This window comes from Oncorhynchus keta, chromosome 26, assembly GCF_023373465.1.
Source record: "Oncorhynchus keta strain PuntledgeMale-10-30-2019 chromosome 26, Oket_V2, whole genome shotgun sequence".
NCBI lineage: Eukaryota > Metazoa > Chordata > Actinopteri > Salmoniformes > Salmonidae > Oncorhynchus > Oncorhynchus keta.
In genome coordinates, this window is record NC_068446.1 from 41,571,610 (window position 1) to 41,586,590 (window position 14,981).

The 14,981-nt window shown below is 42.8% G+C and overlaps 1 protein-coding gene across 9 annotated transcripts in view; it reads right to left on the bottom strand.

Annotated features, from left to right (window-relative positions):
* Positions 1-14,981, bottom strand: part of LOC118373235 (amyloid-beta A4 precursor protein-binding family A member 1-like) — a 33,197-nt gene that overhangs the window by 3,071 nt on the left and 15,145 nt on the right. For 8 of the 9 annotated variants that reach the window (XM_052480888.1, XM_052480885.1, XM_052480883.1 and 5 more), the window contains exons 6-9: positions 8,971-9,150; positions 5,385-5,597; positions 1,857-1,976; positions 1,564-1,704 (exon numbers count right to left, since the gene is read on the bottom strand). In XM_052480888.1, coding sequence (XP_052336848.1) covers positions 1,564-1,704; positions 1,857-1,976; positions 5,385-5,597; positions 8,971-9,150 — 654 coding nt within the window. The remainder of the gene's footprint in view (positions 1-1,563; positions 1,705-1,856; positions 1,977-5,384; positions 5,598-8,970; positions 9,151-14,981) is intronic. The other variant, XM_052480889.1, reaches the window with a different exon arrangement.

Sequence of the window (14,981 nt, forward strand, 5' to 3'; positions counted from 1 at the left end):
GGCGGAAGAGGAGAAAGAGGTGAGTGAGGAGAAGGAGAGTGAGGAAGAGGAGAAGGAGGAGGAGAGTGAGGAAGAGGAGGAGGAGAATGAGGAGGAGTAGGAAGAAGTGAAGGAAGGAGGTGGAGGAGAGTATGGAAGAGGAGGAGGAAGAGAGTGAGGAAGAGAGCAGGAGAGTGAGGAGGAGGCAGAAGAGTGAGGAGGAGGCAGAAGAGGAGAAAGAGGTGAGTGAGGAAGATAAGGAAGCGGAGGAGAAGAGTGTCAGAGGAGAAGGAGAATGAGGAGGAAGAAGTGGAGTAGAAGGAGGAGAGTGAGCAGTAGGAGGAGAGTGAGGAGGAGGAGGAGGAGAAGGAGGAGAGTGAGGAGGAGGAGAATGAGGAGGAGGAGGAGGAGGAGGAGGAGGAAGAGGATGAAGAGTGAGGAAGAGGAGAGGAGGAGGAGAATGAGGAAGAGGAGGCGGTATGGGAGAGTAGGGAGGAGGAAGGAGGAAGAGGAGGAGGAGAGTGAGAATGAGGAAGAAGAGGAGGAGGAGAGTGATGAGGAGGAGAGTGAAGAGGGTGAGGAAGAGGAGAAGGAGGACAGTGAGGAGGAGAGCGAGGAAGCGGAGAAGGAGAATGAGGAGAAGGAGAGTGAGGAAGAGGAGGAGGAGAAAGAGGAGAGTGAGGAGGAGGAGCAGGAGGAGAAGGAGGAGGGGAGGGAGGAAGAGGAGAAGGAAGAGAGTGAGGAGGAGGAGAGTGAGGAGAAGGAGGAGGAGAAAGAGGAGAGTGAGGAGGAGGAGCAGGAGGAGAAGGAGGAGGATGAGTAAGAGGAGGAGCAGGAGGAGAGTGAGGAGGATGAGAAGAGTGAGGAGGATGAGTAAGAGAGGAGGAGGAGTAGGAGCAGGAGGAGAGTGAGGAGGATGAGGAGAGTGAGGAGGATGAGTAAGAGGGAGGAGGAGGAGGAGCAGGAGGAGAGTGAGGAGGATGAGGAGAGTGAGGAGGATGAGTAAGAGGAGGAGGAGAAGGAGCAGGAGGAGAGTGATGAGGAGAGTGAGGAGGAGGAAGAGAAGGAGGAGGAGAGTGAGTAGGAGAGTGAGGATGAGGAGAGTGAGGAGGAGGAGAATGAGGAGGAGAGTGAAGAGGAGAGTGAAGAGGAGGAGGAGCGTGAGGAGGAAAGTGAGGAGGAGAGTGAGGAGGAGGAGGAGGGAGGAGGAGGAGAATGAGGAGGAGGAGGAGAGTGAGGAGGAGGAGGTGGAGCAGGGGGGGGAGTGAGGAGGAGAAGAGTGAGGAGGAGGAGGAGGAGGAGGAGGAGAGTGAGGAGGAGGAGGAGGAGGAGGAGAGTGAGGAGGAGGAGGAGGAGGAGGAGAAGGAGAGTGAGGAGGAGGAGGAGGAGGAGGAGGAGGAGAGTGAGGAGAAGGACAGTGAGGAGAGAATCGGACAGATCAGTGCTCATCATGAAGACACTCACTTGTATTTTTATAAATGCTTCTGATTAGTCTGTTTCGTCCAAAGAGGGTTCTGATTGGCTATTCATTGAACGTGTATAACGTTGGCAATTAGCTAACAGTCATAGGATCCTGATGCTCACCTCTCCCACTGATACAGACAGGGTCTGGACTATCTTCTCATGCGGCATGGCAACCACACTCTGCCCATTGATCTCAATGATCCTGTGGCCGACTCGCACCCCTCCTCGCTCTGCGATACCGCCGCGCATCAGACTGCAGATCTGAGGAGAGGGAAAGAAAAGCTCAACTCTCTGAATCCAAATGGCTGTTATCAGGATCATTATAAGAGAGATGATGATTAGAGTACAAAGATGTCATACATGCTTATGACAAGTCTTATAATGCATTATATCGATATCATAATCCTACTCACAATGCCGTTCTGAACACTGAAGCCCAGCTGGAACTTGAGGTCGGGTCTCTTGATGAGGACAGTGGTGACAGGAGGACAACTCACGATGCTCAGCTTCACCTGAACCTGGCTCTTCAGACCCTGGCAGGACGACCGGAACACGATAAATAGGAATGTCCATTTTAGAGTGTCTCAATACTCTAGAATGGCTTCCTAGAATGGCCATGTCTCAATCTCAATACTCTAGAATGGCCGTATCTCAATCTTAATACTCTAGAATGGCCGTATCTCAAACTCAATACTGTAGAATGGCTGTGTTTATCTCAATACTCTAAAATGTCTTCCTAGAATGGCTGTGTGGATCTCAAATCTCAATACTCTAGAACAGTGGTTCTCAAACTTGTTATAGTCTCATACCCCTTCAAACATTCAACCTCCAGCTGTACCCCCTCTAGCACCAGGTCACTCTCAAATGTTTGTCTTTTTGCCATCATTGTAAGCCTGCCACACACACACTATACGATACATTTATTAAACATAAGAATGAGTGTGAGTTGTCACAACCCGGCTCGTGGGAAGTGACAAAGAGCTCTTATAGGACCAGGGCACAAATAATAATATAATAATAATCAATCATTTTGCTATTTATTTAACCATCTTATATATAAAACCTTATTTGTTCATTAAAAATTGTGAATAACTCACCACAGGTTAATGAGAAGGGTGTGCTTGAAAGGATTCACATAACTCTGCAATTTTGGGTTGTATTGGAGAGAGTCTCCATCTTAAATGTTCTACGTCACCGTTCGACGTCACCGGCATTCTAGCCTCCACCGATCCACATTTCTTTTTCCATTTGTTTTGTCTGTATTGTACACACCTGGTTCCCATTACATTTGATTGTACACACCTGGTTCCCATTACGTTTGAATTATTTCCCTATTTAACCCTCTGGAGCCATCATGGTTTTGTGCGTGTTTATTGTTGTCAGTTGTCTCGTTTATGTGATTCTGGATTTTCGTCCTCCTTGTTGGAAGATTATTTTTGAGTAAAAGTTACTATTATTACTCCTCTCTGTGTCCTGCGCCTGACTCCGCCTTACCCACATCACCTAGACTATGGCAGTTTCTACACGTCTGCGCAAGAGTGAAGGTTTCATTGAGTTGTGAGATAGTACTTTTGCACATATAACAAACACACTGTGGCTGAGGAAAGGCAATATAAGTGAACCCCAAATCAATGTAGTTCTACCAGTAGAGCTGGTATTTGTCTTTTTTGAACCATTTATCCATTTTCGAACAAATGGAATGAGCAGCAGCTTCGTTTGACTCCATACGGACCGTTAGTGGAATTCCCGCTAGAGAGTAGTAGACGGTTAATGTGATTGGATGTTAATTATTTGACTCGGCTACCTGTATTTGACATTGTGTTGTTATTTCGCTGAACAATAGATGGTTTCATTTTATTTTTTGGCAGTGAAACAAGGCTACTCAGGCGGGAAAAACAAACTCACCCAAATGTATAGCCCCGTTGGAAAATGAAACTGTTTGAAAATGTGAAGAATTATTATTATTTAAAAAAAATGTGAATCACGTTTTTATTTGGTTTACCCTCAATACTCTAGAATGGCCCTGTCTCAACCTCAATACTCTAGAATGGCCCTGTCTCAACCTCAATACTCTAGAATGGCCCTGTCTCAACCTCAATACTCTAGAATGGCCCTGTCTCAACCTCAATACTCTAGAATGGCCCTGTCTCAACCTCAATACTCTAGAATGGCCCTGTCTCAACCTCAATACTCTAGAATGCCGATGTCAATCTCAATACTCTAGAATGCCGATGTCAATCTCAATACTCTAGAATGCCGATGTCAATCTCAATACTCTGGAATGCCGATGTCAATCTCAATACTCTAGAATGCCGATGTCAATCTCAATACTCTAGAATGCCGATGTCAATCTCAATACTCTAGAATGCCGATGTCAATCTCAATACTCTAGAATGCCGATGTCAATCTCAATACTCTAGAATGCCGATGTCAATCTCAATACTCTAGAATGGCCGTGTCTCAATCTCAATACTCTAGAATGGCCCTGTCTCAATCTCAATACTCTAGAATGGCCCTGTCGCAATCTCAATACTCTAGAATGGCCGTGTCTCAATCTCAATACTCTAGAATGGCCCTGTCTCAATCTCAATACTCTAGAATGGCCCTATCTCAATCTCAATACTCTAGAATGGCCCTGTCGCAATCTCAATACTCTAGAATTTCTTCCTAGAATGGCTGTGTCGATCTCAATCTCAATACCAATGGCTTCCTCATCTCCTTTTCTTTCTTTCTTTCTTTAATTTAAGAGACAAATAAAGGAAGTGGTTTGAACTCCAGATATAGGCTGCAGTCCAAACACATATCCCCTCAGCCCTCACATTTAGTGGAAACTTCTGATGATGTATCACGACGTCTGATGAGTATACACTTTCAGGGCAACGGGTGAGGGAGGAAGGAATGATTTTTAAATTTACCGCCCTTGGCCGGAAACGTCTCTCGTTCATCCTGCGACGATTGTGTTTTCAGCCCCCGGAAGCTTGTGGGTACTTTACATGCATGTCTACTTATATTAAATATATAATTATTAATATATGCCTACTGTATGATAGCTAGCAAATTAATTAGCTAACTAACGTTAGCCTGCTTAGCTGGAACTTCTGAATAAGGAAAATTTCTACAATTTCCGGAAGATAACCAAACAAAAACAGATTTACATTTTACGAGACGTGTTTGTGCCGTCGTGTGCATTAGTAGCATAATTCCTAACTTATTTGCATTAGTTTTTACTTGCACTTGTACGTTGACTGCTCCATTGATGTTGTTTTTAAGTTTTCGCTGACTTTTCTTTGCGGATGTACAATCGTCGCGAATTGAATTATTGGGAATTTTAATTGTACACTCGCAATGTACGACTAAAAACGAGAGCTTACGTTGTAAACTTCCTAATCATTTTGGACCGTCCATCCAACGATGGCGACGGGGATTCCCTCCAAGGGCATAAGGCGAGAGGGTAAGTGGACGAGGGTGTGTCTTTTAAATGTTTAGACCGTAACCCTTGACGATGCTCTGGCAGGTGGCTAGTGGCAAGCCCCACCAGGCTGGTGTTATTGATGGACTTGATCTGGTCTGCAACACTAAGCTAGTATTACCACACACAATGCTAACTAGCATTGTCAGGCATGACTGCCTGACAGAGTGTCCGCCCTGAGATTGGAAGGTAGGGGGTTGTCCGGTCGAGTCATACAAAAGGCTGGAACCAGATGTGTTATGGGCCGTTCTGGCTCGGACAAGGCTTACTTATTTTGTGTTGTTAATGGTACCTTGATTGTACCCTGGCAGGTAGCTAGTGGTAGCCCTACCAGGCTAGTGTTGTTGATGGACATGTCTGACTAGTGACTGGTGTACGGTACCTTGATGATACCCTGGCAGGTAGCTAGTGGTAGCCCTACCAGACTAGTGTTGTTGATGGACATGTCTGACTAGTGACTGGTGTACGGTACCTTGATGATACCCTGGCAGGTAGCTAGTGGTAGCCCTACCAGGCTGGTGTTGTTGATGGACATGATCTGGTCTCCCACGTTGAGCTTCCCAGAGCGGGCAGCTGGGCCGCTGTTCAACATGTTAGCTAGGATCACCGTAGGCAGGATGGAGCCCCAGCCAGACTCCACTATCACCACACCTAGGCTCTCACCCTTCTGCTTCTCCAACTCCAGCTATGGAGGAGGGGGAGAGAGAGAGAGGGGGGCAAGAGGGGGAGAGAGGGGGAGAGAGAGAGCGAGAGACAGACTGAGTGAGAGGGGGGCGAGAGAGAGAGAGAGGGGGGAGTTAGAGAGGGGAAGGAGAGAGAGAGAGAGAGAGCCGAGTGAGAGAAGGGGATGGAGAGAGCGAGAGACCGAGAGAGAGGGGAGGAGAGAGAGAGTGAGAGAGAGAGAGACCGAGAGAGAGAGAGAGGAGAGGGGAGAGAGAGAGAGGGAGGAGGGGAGAGAGAGAGGGGAGAGAGAGAGAGAGAGAGAGAGAGAGAGAGAGACCGAGAGAGAGAGAGGGGGAGGGGAGAGAGAGGGGGGAGGGGAGAGGAGAGAGAGAGAGAGAGAGAGAGGGGAGAGAGAGGGGAGAGAGAACCAGAGAGAGGGGGGGGAGAGAGAGAGAGGGGAGAGAGAGAGGGGGAGGGGAAATAGAAAGGGGGAGAGAGAGAGAGAGAGAGGGGAGGGGAGAGAGAGGGGAGGGGGAGAGAGAGACAGAGAGAGGGGGAGAGAGAGAGAGTGGCAGAGGGGAGGGGGAGAGAGAGACAGAGAGAGGGGGAGGGGAGAGAGAGAAGGGGAAGGGAGAGAGAGAGAGAGGGGAGGGGAGAGAGAGAGAGGGGGGGAGGAGATAGAGAGGGGGAGGGGAGAGAGAGTTCAGACTCTACTATCACCACCCCCAGGTTCTCACCCATCTGATTTAAGTTATTAGTGTATAGTGACTTCGGAAAGTATTCAGAACCCTTGACTTTTCCCACAATTTGTTACATTACAGCCTTATTCTAAAATTGATTAAATAAAAATAAATCCTCCACACAATACCTGATAATGACAAAGTGAAAACAGGTTTTTAGAAATGTTCGGAAATGTATAAAACATAAAAACAGAAATACCTTATTTACATAAGTATTCAGACCCTATGTTACGAGAATCAAAATTGATCTCAGGTGCATCCTGTTTCCATTGATCATCCTTCTACAACTTGATAAGAGTCCACCTGTGGTAAATTTAATTGATTGGACGTGACCTGTCGATATAAGGTCCCACAATTTGGCCTCCTGAGTGGCGCAGTGGTCTATGGCACTACATCGCAGTGCTAGCTGTGCCACTAGAGATTCTGGGTTCGTCCAGGCTCTGTCGCAGCTGGCCACGACTGGGAGACCCATGTGGTGGCGCACAATTGGCCCAGCGTCCTTGTCCTTGTCCCATCGAGCACTAGCGACTCCTGTGGTGGGCCGGTCGTAGTGCACTCTGACACTGTCGCCAGGTGCACGGTGTTTCCTCCGACACATTGGTGCGGCTGGCTTCTGGGTTAAGTGGGCATTGTGTCAAGAAGCAGTGCGGCTTGGTTGGGTTGTGTTTCGGAGGACACACGGCTCTCGACCTTCGACTCTCCCGGGTCCGTACAGACAAGACTGTAACTACCAATTGGATACCACGAAATTGGAGAGAAAACAGGGTAAAAAAAAAGAATTGTCAGAGGAAAAACCAAGTCATGAGGTCGAAGGAATTGTCCATAGAGCTCCGAGACAGGATTGTGTCGAGGCACAGATCTGAAAGGTCCCCAAGAACACAGTGGCCTCCATCATTCTTAAATGGAAGAAGTTTGGAAGCACCAAGACTTTTCCTAGAGCTGGCCGCCCGGCCAAACTGAGCAATCGGGGGAGAAGGACCTTGGTCAGGGAGGTGACCAAAAACCTGACGGTAACTCTGACAGAGCTCCAGAGTTCCTCTGTGGAGATGGGAGAACCTCCCTGAAGGACAACCATCTATGCAGTACTCCCCAAATCAGGCCTTTCTGGTAGAATGGCCAGACGGAAACCATTCAGTAAAATGCACATCACAGCACGCTTTGAGTTTGCCATAAAGCACCTAAAGGACTCTCAGATCATGAGATCTGGTCTGATGAGCCAAGATTGAACTCTTTGGCCTGAATGCCAAACATCACGTCTGGAGGAAACCTGGCACCATCCATTATGGTGAAGCATGGTGGTGGCAGCATCATGCTGTCGGGATGTTTCTCAGCAGCAGGGACTGGGAGACTAGTCAGGATCGAGCAAAGATGAACGGAGCAAAGTACAGAGAGATCCTTGATGAAAACCTGCTCCAGAACGCTCAGGACCTCAGACTGGGGGCGAATGTTCGCCTTCCAACAGGACAACGATCCTAAGCACACAGCCAAGACAATGAATGCAGAAGTGTCATCGGGACAAGCCTCTGAATGTACTTGAGTGGCCCAGCCAGAGCCCGGACTTGAACCTGATCAAGCATCTCTGGAGAGACCTGAAAATAGCTGTGCAGCAACGCTCCCCATCCAACCTGACAGAGCTTGAGAAGATCTGCAGAGAAGAATGGGAGAAACTTCCTAAATACAGGTGTGCCAAGCTTGTAGCGTCATACCCAAGAAGACTCAATGCTAAAAGTGCTTCAACAAAGTACTGAGTAAAGGGTCTGATTATTTATGTAAATGTAATATCAGTTTTTTACATTTTTTATAAATTAGCAAACAATTATAAAAAAAAGTTTTTGTTTTGTCATTATGGGGTACTGTCTGTAGATTGACGAGAAAGAAAACGGACAATTTAATCCATTTTAGAATAAGAATGAAGCCAACCATAGAGGTGGGAAGGGCTGCCTTAACCGACATCCAGGTCTTCGGCGCCCAGGGACCAGTGGGTTAACTGCCTTACTCAAGGACAGAACGACAGGTTTTACCTTGTCAGCTCATATATTCGATCCAGCAACCTTCCGGCTACTGGCCCAATGCTCTAACCACTAGGTTGCTTACTTAACCACTAGGTTGCTTACTTAACCACTAGGTTGCTTACTTAACCACTAGGTTGCTTATTTAACCACTAGGTTGCTTATTTAACCACTAGGTTGCTTACTTAACAACTAGGTTGCTTATTTAACCACTAGGTTGCTTACTTAACCACTAGGTTGCTTATTTAACCACTAGGTTGCTTATTTAACCACTAGGTTGCTTATTTAACCACTAGGTTGCTTACTTAACCACTAGGTTGCTTACTTAACCACTAGGTTGCTTACTTAACAACTAGGTTGCTTACTTGTACTCTTCAAAGTTATCTCTTTTAATTTAATGGAAGGAAGGAAGGAAGGAAGGAAGGAAGTAAGGAAGGAAGGAAGGGGGCAATACATCCTGAAGTGTCATGCATCACGGTCAACAATCAAAGCTCTGCTCACAACAGTAGGCCGTCACACCTATTTACACTTCAGTAAACACACACACACACACACACACACACACACACACACACACACACACACACACACACACACACACACACACACACACACACACACACACACACACACACACACATTTCACCTCTTTACAGTTGTCAGAGTTTGAGAAATGGACCAGGTCGTCATTGTACATTTCCTGGGAATTGATGATGTCACTGTATTGCTTCTGACTCAGGTCCTTAGGATTGATCCCATTGGCTCGGAGGAACTCCCTGTAGGCAACGCTGAATGCCTGTCCGATGGACTGGGCAATGAGCTGGGCCTGCGGAGGGGGAAGGGGACATAGGCAGGGGGCAAAGGAAGGGGGCATAGGGATTTAGGCCAGAGGGGGATGGGGATATAGGGAGGGGATATACGGAGGGGGAAAGGGAGGTAGGCCGGAGGGGGATGGGGATATAGGGAGGGGGCAAAGGGAGGTAGGCCAGAGGGGGATGGGGATATAGGGAGGGGGCAAAGGAAGGGGGCATAGGGAGGGGCCAGAAGGGGATGGGGATATAGGGAGGGGGCAAAGGGAGGTAGGCCGGAGGGGGATGGGGATATAGGGAGGGGGCAAAGGGAGGTAGACCAGAGGGGGAAGGGGATATAGGGAGGGGATATACGGAGGGGGAAAGGGAGGGGGCAAAGGAGGGGGCAAAGGGAGGGGGCATAGGGAGGTAGGCCAGAGGGGGAAGGGGATATAGGGAGGGGATATAGGGAGGGGATATAGGGAGGGGGAAAGGGAGGGGGCATAGGGAGGTAGGCCAGAGGGGAAGGGGATATAGGGAGGGGATATACGGAGGGGGAAAGGGAGGGGGCAAAGAGAGGGGGCAAAGGGAGGGGGCATAGGGAGGTAGGCCAGAGGGGGAAGGGGATATAGGGAGGGGATATAGGGAGGGGGCGAAGAGAGGGGGCAAAGGGAGGGATGCCGGTTGGTAGGGGATAACTACTCAATGGAAACTACAAGCTATTCAAGTTGACCACAATACAGAGGTGGGAGAGAGCACACAGTTAGGTACCAACTGAAATGATGAATGAAGACAGCACATGTTATAGGGAGACATAGCACATGTTATAGGAAGACATAGCATGTGTTATAGGGAGACATAGCACGTGTTATAGGAAGCTATAACACATGTTATAGGAAGCTATAACACATGTTATAGGAAGCTATAACACATGTTATAGGAAGCTATAACACATGTTATAGGGAGACATAGCACATGTTATAGGGAGACATAGCACATGTTATAGGAAGACATAGCACATGTTATAGGGAGACATAGCACATGTTATAGGAAGCTATAACACATGTTATAGGAAGACATAGCACATGTTATAGGGAGACATAGCACATGTTATAGGAAGCTATAACACATGTTATAGGGAGACATAGCACATGTTATAGGGAGACATAGCACATGTTATAGGGAGACATAGCACATGTTATAGGAAGCTATAACACATGTTATAGGGAGACATAGCACATGTTATAGGAAGCTATAACACATGTTATAGGGAGACATAGCACATGTTATAGGGAGACATAGCACATGTTATAGGGAGACATAGCACATGTTATAGGGAGACATAGCACATGTTATAGGAAGCTATAACACATGTTATAGGGAGACATAGCACATGTTATAGGAAGCTATAACACATGTTATAGGAAGACATAGCACATGTTATAGGGAGACATAGCACATGTTATAGGAAGCTATAACACATGTTATAGGGAGACATAGCACATGTTATAGGAAGCTATAACACATGTTATAGGAAAGCCAACAGAGTTAAATAAGGTAGGGCCTCTGTACAAGCCATATACATTTTCAAAGCTTTAAAATGATGTTCAGTAATATTGTACTGTGATAGTGTATAGGCCATTCTATCTCAAGGCCATCCGACTGTTAAACAGCCATCACTAACGTAGAGAGGCTGCTGTCACCATACACACTGAAATCTCTGGCCATTTAAATAAACTGACTTAATAGAGGCATCACTAGTCACTTTAAATAACGCCACTTTATATAATGTTTACATATCCTACATTACTCATCTCACATGTAAATATTGTATTCTACACCATCTACTGCATATTTAATCTTTAATCATGTTTACATATCCTACATTACTCATCTCATATGTATATACTGTATTCTACATCGTCTACTGCATCTTGCCTATGCCGCACGGCCATCGCTCATCCATATATTTAAAATGTACATATTCTCATTCACCCCTTTACATTTGTGTGTATTAGGTCGTTGTTGTGAATTTGTTCGATTACTTGTTAGATTTTAACTGCATAGTCAGAACTAGAAGCACAAGCATTTGCTACACTCGCATTAACATCCGGTAACCATGTGTATGTGACCAATAACATCTGATAACCATGTGTATGTGACCAATAACATCTGCTGACCATGTGTATGTGACCAATAACATCTGCTAACCATGTGTATGTGACCAATAACATCTGATAACCATGTGTATGTGACCATTAACATCTGCTGACCATGTGTATGTGACCATTAACATCTGCTAACCATGTGTATGTGACCATTAACATCTGCTAACCATGTGTATGTGACCATTAACATCTGCTAACCATGTGTATGTGACCATTAACATCTGCTAACCATGTGTATGTGACCATTAACATCTGATGACCATGTGTATGTGACCATTAACATCTGCTAACCATGTGTATGTGACCATTAACATCTGCTAACCATGTGTATGTGACCATTAACATCTGCTAACCATGTGTATGTGACCATTAACATCTGATAACCATGTGTATGTGACCATTAACATCTGCTAACCATGTGTATGTGACCATTAACATCTGATAACCATGTGTATGTGACCATTAACATCTGATAACCATGTGTATGTGACCATTAACATCTGATAACCATGTGTATGTGACCATTAACATCTACTAACCATGTGTATGTGACCATTAACATCTGCTAACCATGTGTATGTGACCATTAACATCTGATAACCATGTGTATGTGACCATTAACATCTACTAACCATGTGTATGTGACCATTAACATCTGATAACCATGTGTATGTGACCATTAACATCTACTAACCATGTGTATGTGACCATTAACATCTGATAACCATGTGTATGTGACCATTAACATCTGATAACCATGTGTATGTGACCATTAACATCTACTAACCATGTGTATGTGACCATTAACATCTACTAACCATGTGTATGTGACCATTAACATCTGATAACCATGTGTATGTGACCATTAACATCTGATAACCATGTGTATGTGACCATTAACATCTGATAACCATGTGTATGTGACCATTAACATCTACTAACCATGTGTATGTGACCATTAACATCTGCTAACCATGTGTATGTGACCATTAACATCTGATAACCATGTGTATGTGACCAATAACATCTGATAACCATGTGTATGTGACCAATAACATCTGATAACCATGTGTATGTGACCATTAACATCTGCTAACCATGTGTATGTGACCATTAACATCTGCTGACCATGTGTATGTGACCAATAACATCTGCTAACCATGTGTATGTGACCATTAACATCTGATAACCATGTGTATGTGACCATTAACATCTGCTAACCATGTGTATGTGACCATTAACATCTGCTAACCATGTGTATGTGATCATTAACATCTGCTGACCATGTGTATGTGACCATTAACATCTGATAACCATGTGTATGTGACCATTAACATCTACTAACCATGTGTATGTGACCATTAACATCTGATAACCATGTGTTTTTTACATTAACATTTGATTTGACCTTCGCAAAGACTGTCCCAGAGAATCTCAAATAACAAAACCATTGCCCCGATATATCAATAACATTCAACAGTACTCAAAGTTCAAGAGTGGGAGAATAGAACAGAATAAAACAGAATAACACAGAACAGAACAGAATATAACAGAATATAATAAAACAGAACAGAACAGAATAGAATAAAACAGAACAGAATATAACAGAACAGAACAGAATAAAACAGAATAAAACAGAACAGAACAGAATATAACAGAATAGAATAAAACAGAACAGAACAGAATAGAATAAAACAGAACAGAACAGAATATAACAGAATAGAACAGAATAAAACAGAATAAAACAGAACAGAACAGAATATAACAGAATAGAATATAACAGAACAGAACAGAATAAAAGAGAATAGAACAGAATAAAACAGAATAAAACAGAATAAAACAGAATAAAACAGAACAGAATAGAACAGAATAGAACTGAATAAAACAGAATAAAACAGAATAAAACAGAATAAAACAGAACAGAATAGAACAGAATAGAACTGAATAAAACAGAATAAAACAGAATAAAACAGAATAAAACAGAATAAAACAGAGCAGAATAGAACAGAATAGAACTGAATAAAACAGAATAGAACAGAATAAAACAGAACAAAACAGAATAAAACAGAACAGAACAGAATAAAACAGAACAGAATAGAATATAACAGAATAAAACAGAACAGAACAGAACAGAACAGAACAGAATAAAACAGAACAGAACAGAACAGAATAAAACAGAACAGAACAGAATAGAACAGAACAGAATAAAACAGAATAAAACAGAATAGAACAGAACAGAATAGAACAGAATAGAACAGAATAAAACAGAACAGAACAGAATAGAATATAACAGAACAGAACAGAATGAAACAGAACAGAATAAAACAGAATAAGAATAGAACAGAACAGAACAGAATAGAATATAACAGAACAGAACAGAATGAAACAGAACAGAATAAAACAGAATAAGAATAGAACAGAACAGAATAGAACAGACCGAAACAGAATAAAACAGAATAAAACAGAGTAGAATATAACAGAATAGAACATAATAGAAAATAATAAAACAGAACAGAACAGAATAGAATATAACATAACAGAATGAAACAGAACAGAATAAAACAGAATAAGAATAGAACAGAACAGAATAGAACAGACTGAAACAGAATAAAACAGAGTAGAATATAACAAAATAGAACATAATAGAATATAACAGAATAGAACAGAACAGAATAGAACAGAATAGAACAGAATAAAACAGAACAGAATAAGAATAGAACAGAACAGAACAGAATAGAACAGAATAGAACAGAATGAAACAGAATAAAACAGACTGAAACAGAATAAAACAGAGTAGAATATAACAGAATAGAACATAATAGAATATATCAGAATAGAACAGAACAGAATAGAACAGAATGAAACAGAACAGAATAGAACAGAATGAAACAGAATAAAACAGAACAGAATAAGAATAGAACAGAACAGAATAAAACAGAACATAATAAGAATAGAACAGAATAGAACAGAACAGAATGAAACAGAATAGAATAGAATAAAACAGAACATAATAAGAATATAACATAATATAATATAACAGAATAGAACAGAACAGAATGAAACAGAATAGAATAGAATAAAACAGAACATAATAAGAATATAACATAATATAATATAACAGAATAGAATAGAACAGAACAGAATAAGAATAGAACAGAATAGAACAGAATGAAACAGAATAGAATAGAATAAAACAGAATAAAACAGAATAAGAATAGAACAGAATAGAACAGAATAGAACAGAATGAAACAGAATAAAACAGAACAGAATAAGAATAGAACAGAACAGAATAAGAATAGAACAGAACAGAATAGAACAGAATAGAACAGAATAGAACAGAATAGAACAGAATAGAACAGAATAGAACAGAATAGAACAGAATGAAACAGAATAAAACAGAACAGAATAAGAATAGAACAGAACAGAACAGAATAGAACAGAATGAAACAGAATAAAACAGAACAGAATAAGAATAGAACAGAACAGAATAGAACAGAATAGAACAGAATGAAACAGAATAGAATAGAATAAAACAGAACATAATAAGAATATAACATAATATAATATAACAGAATAGAATAGAACAGAACAGAATAAGAATAGAACAGAATGAAACAGAATGGAACAGAATAGAACAGAATGAAACAGAATAAAACAGAACAGAATAGAATAGAATAGAACAGAATGAAACAGAATGAAA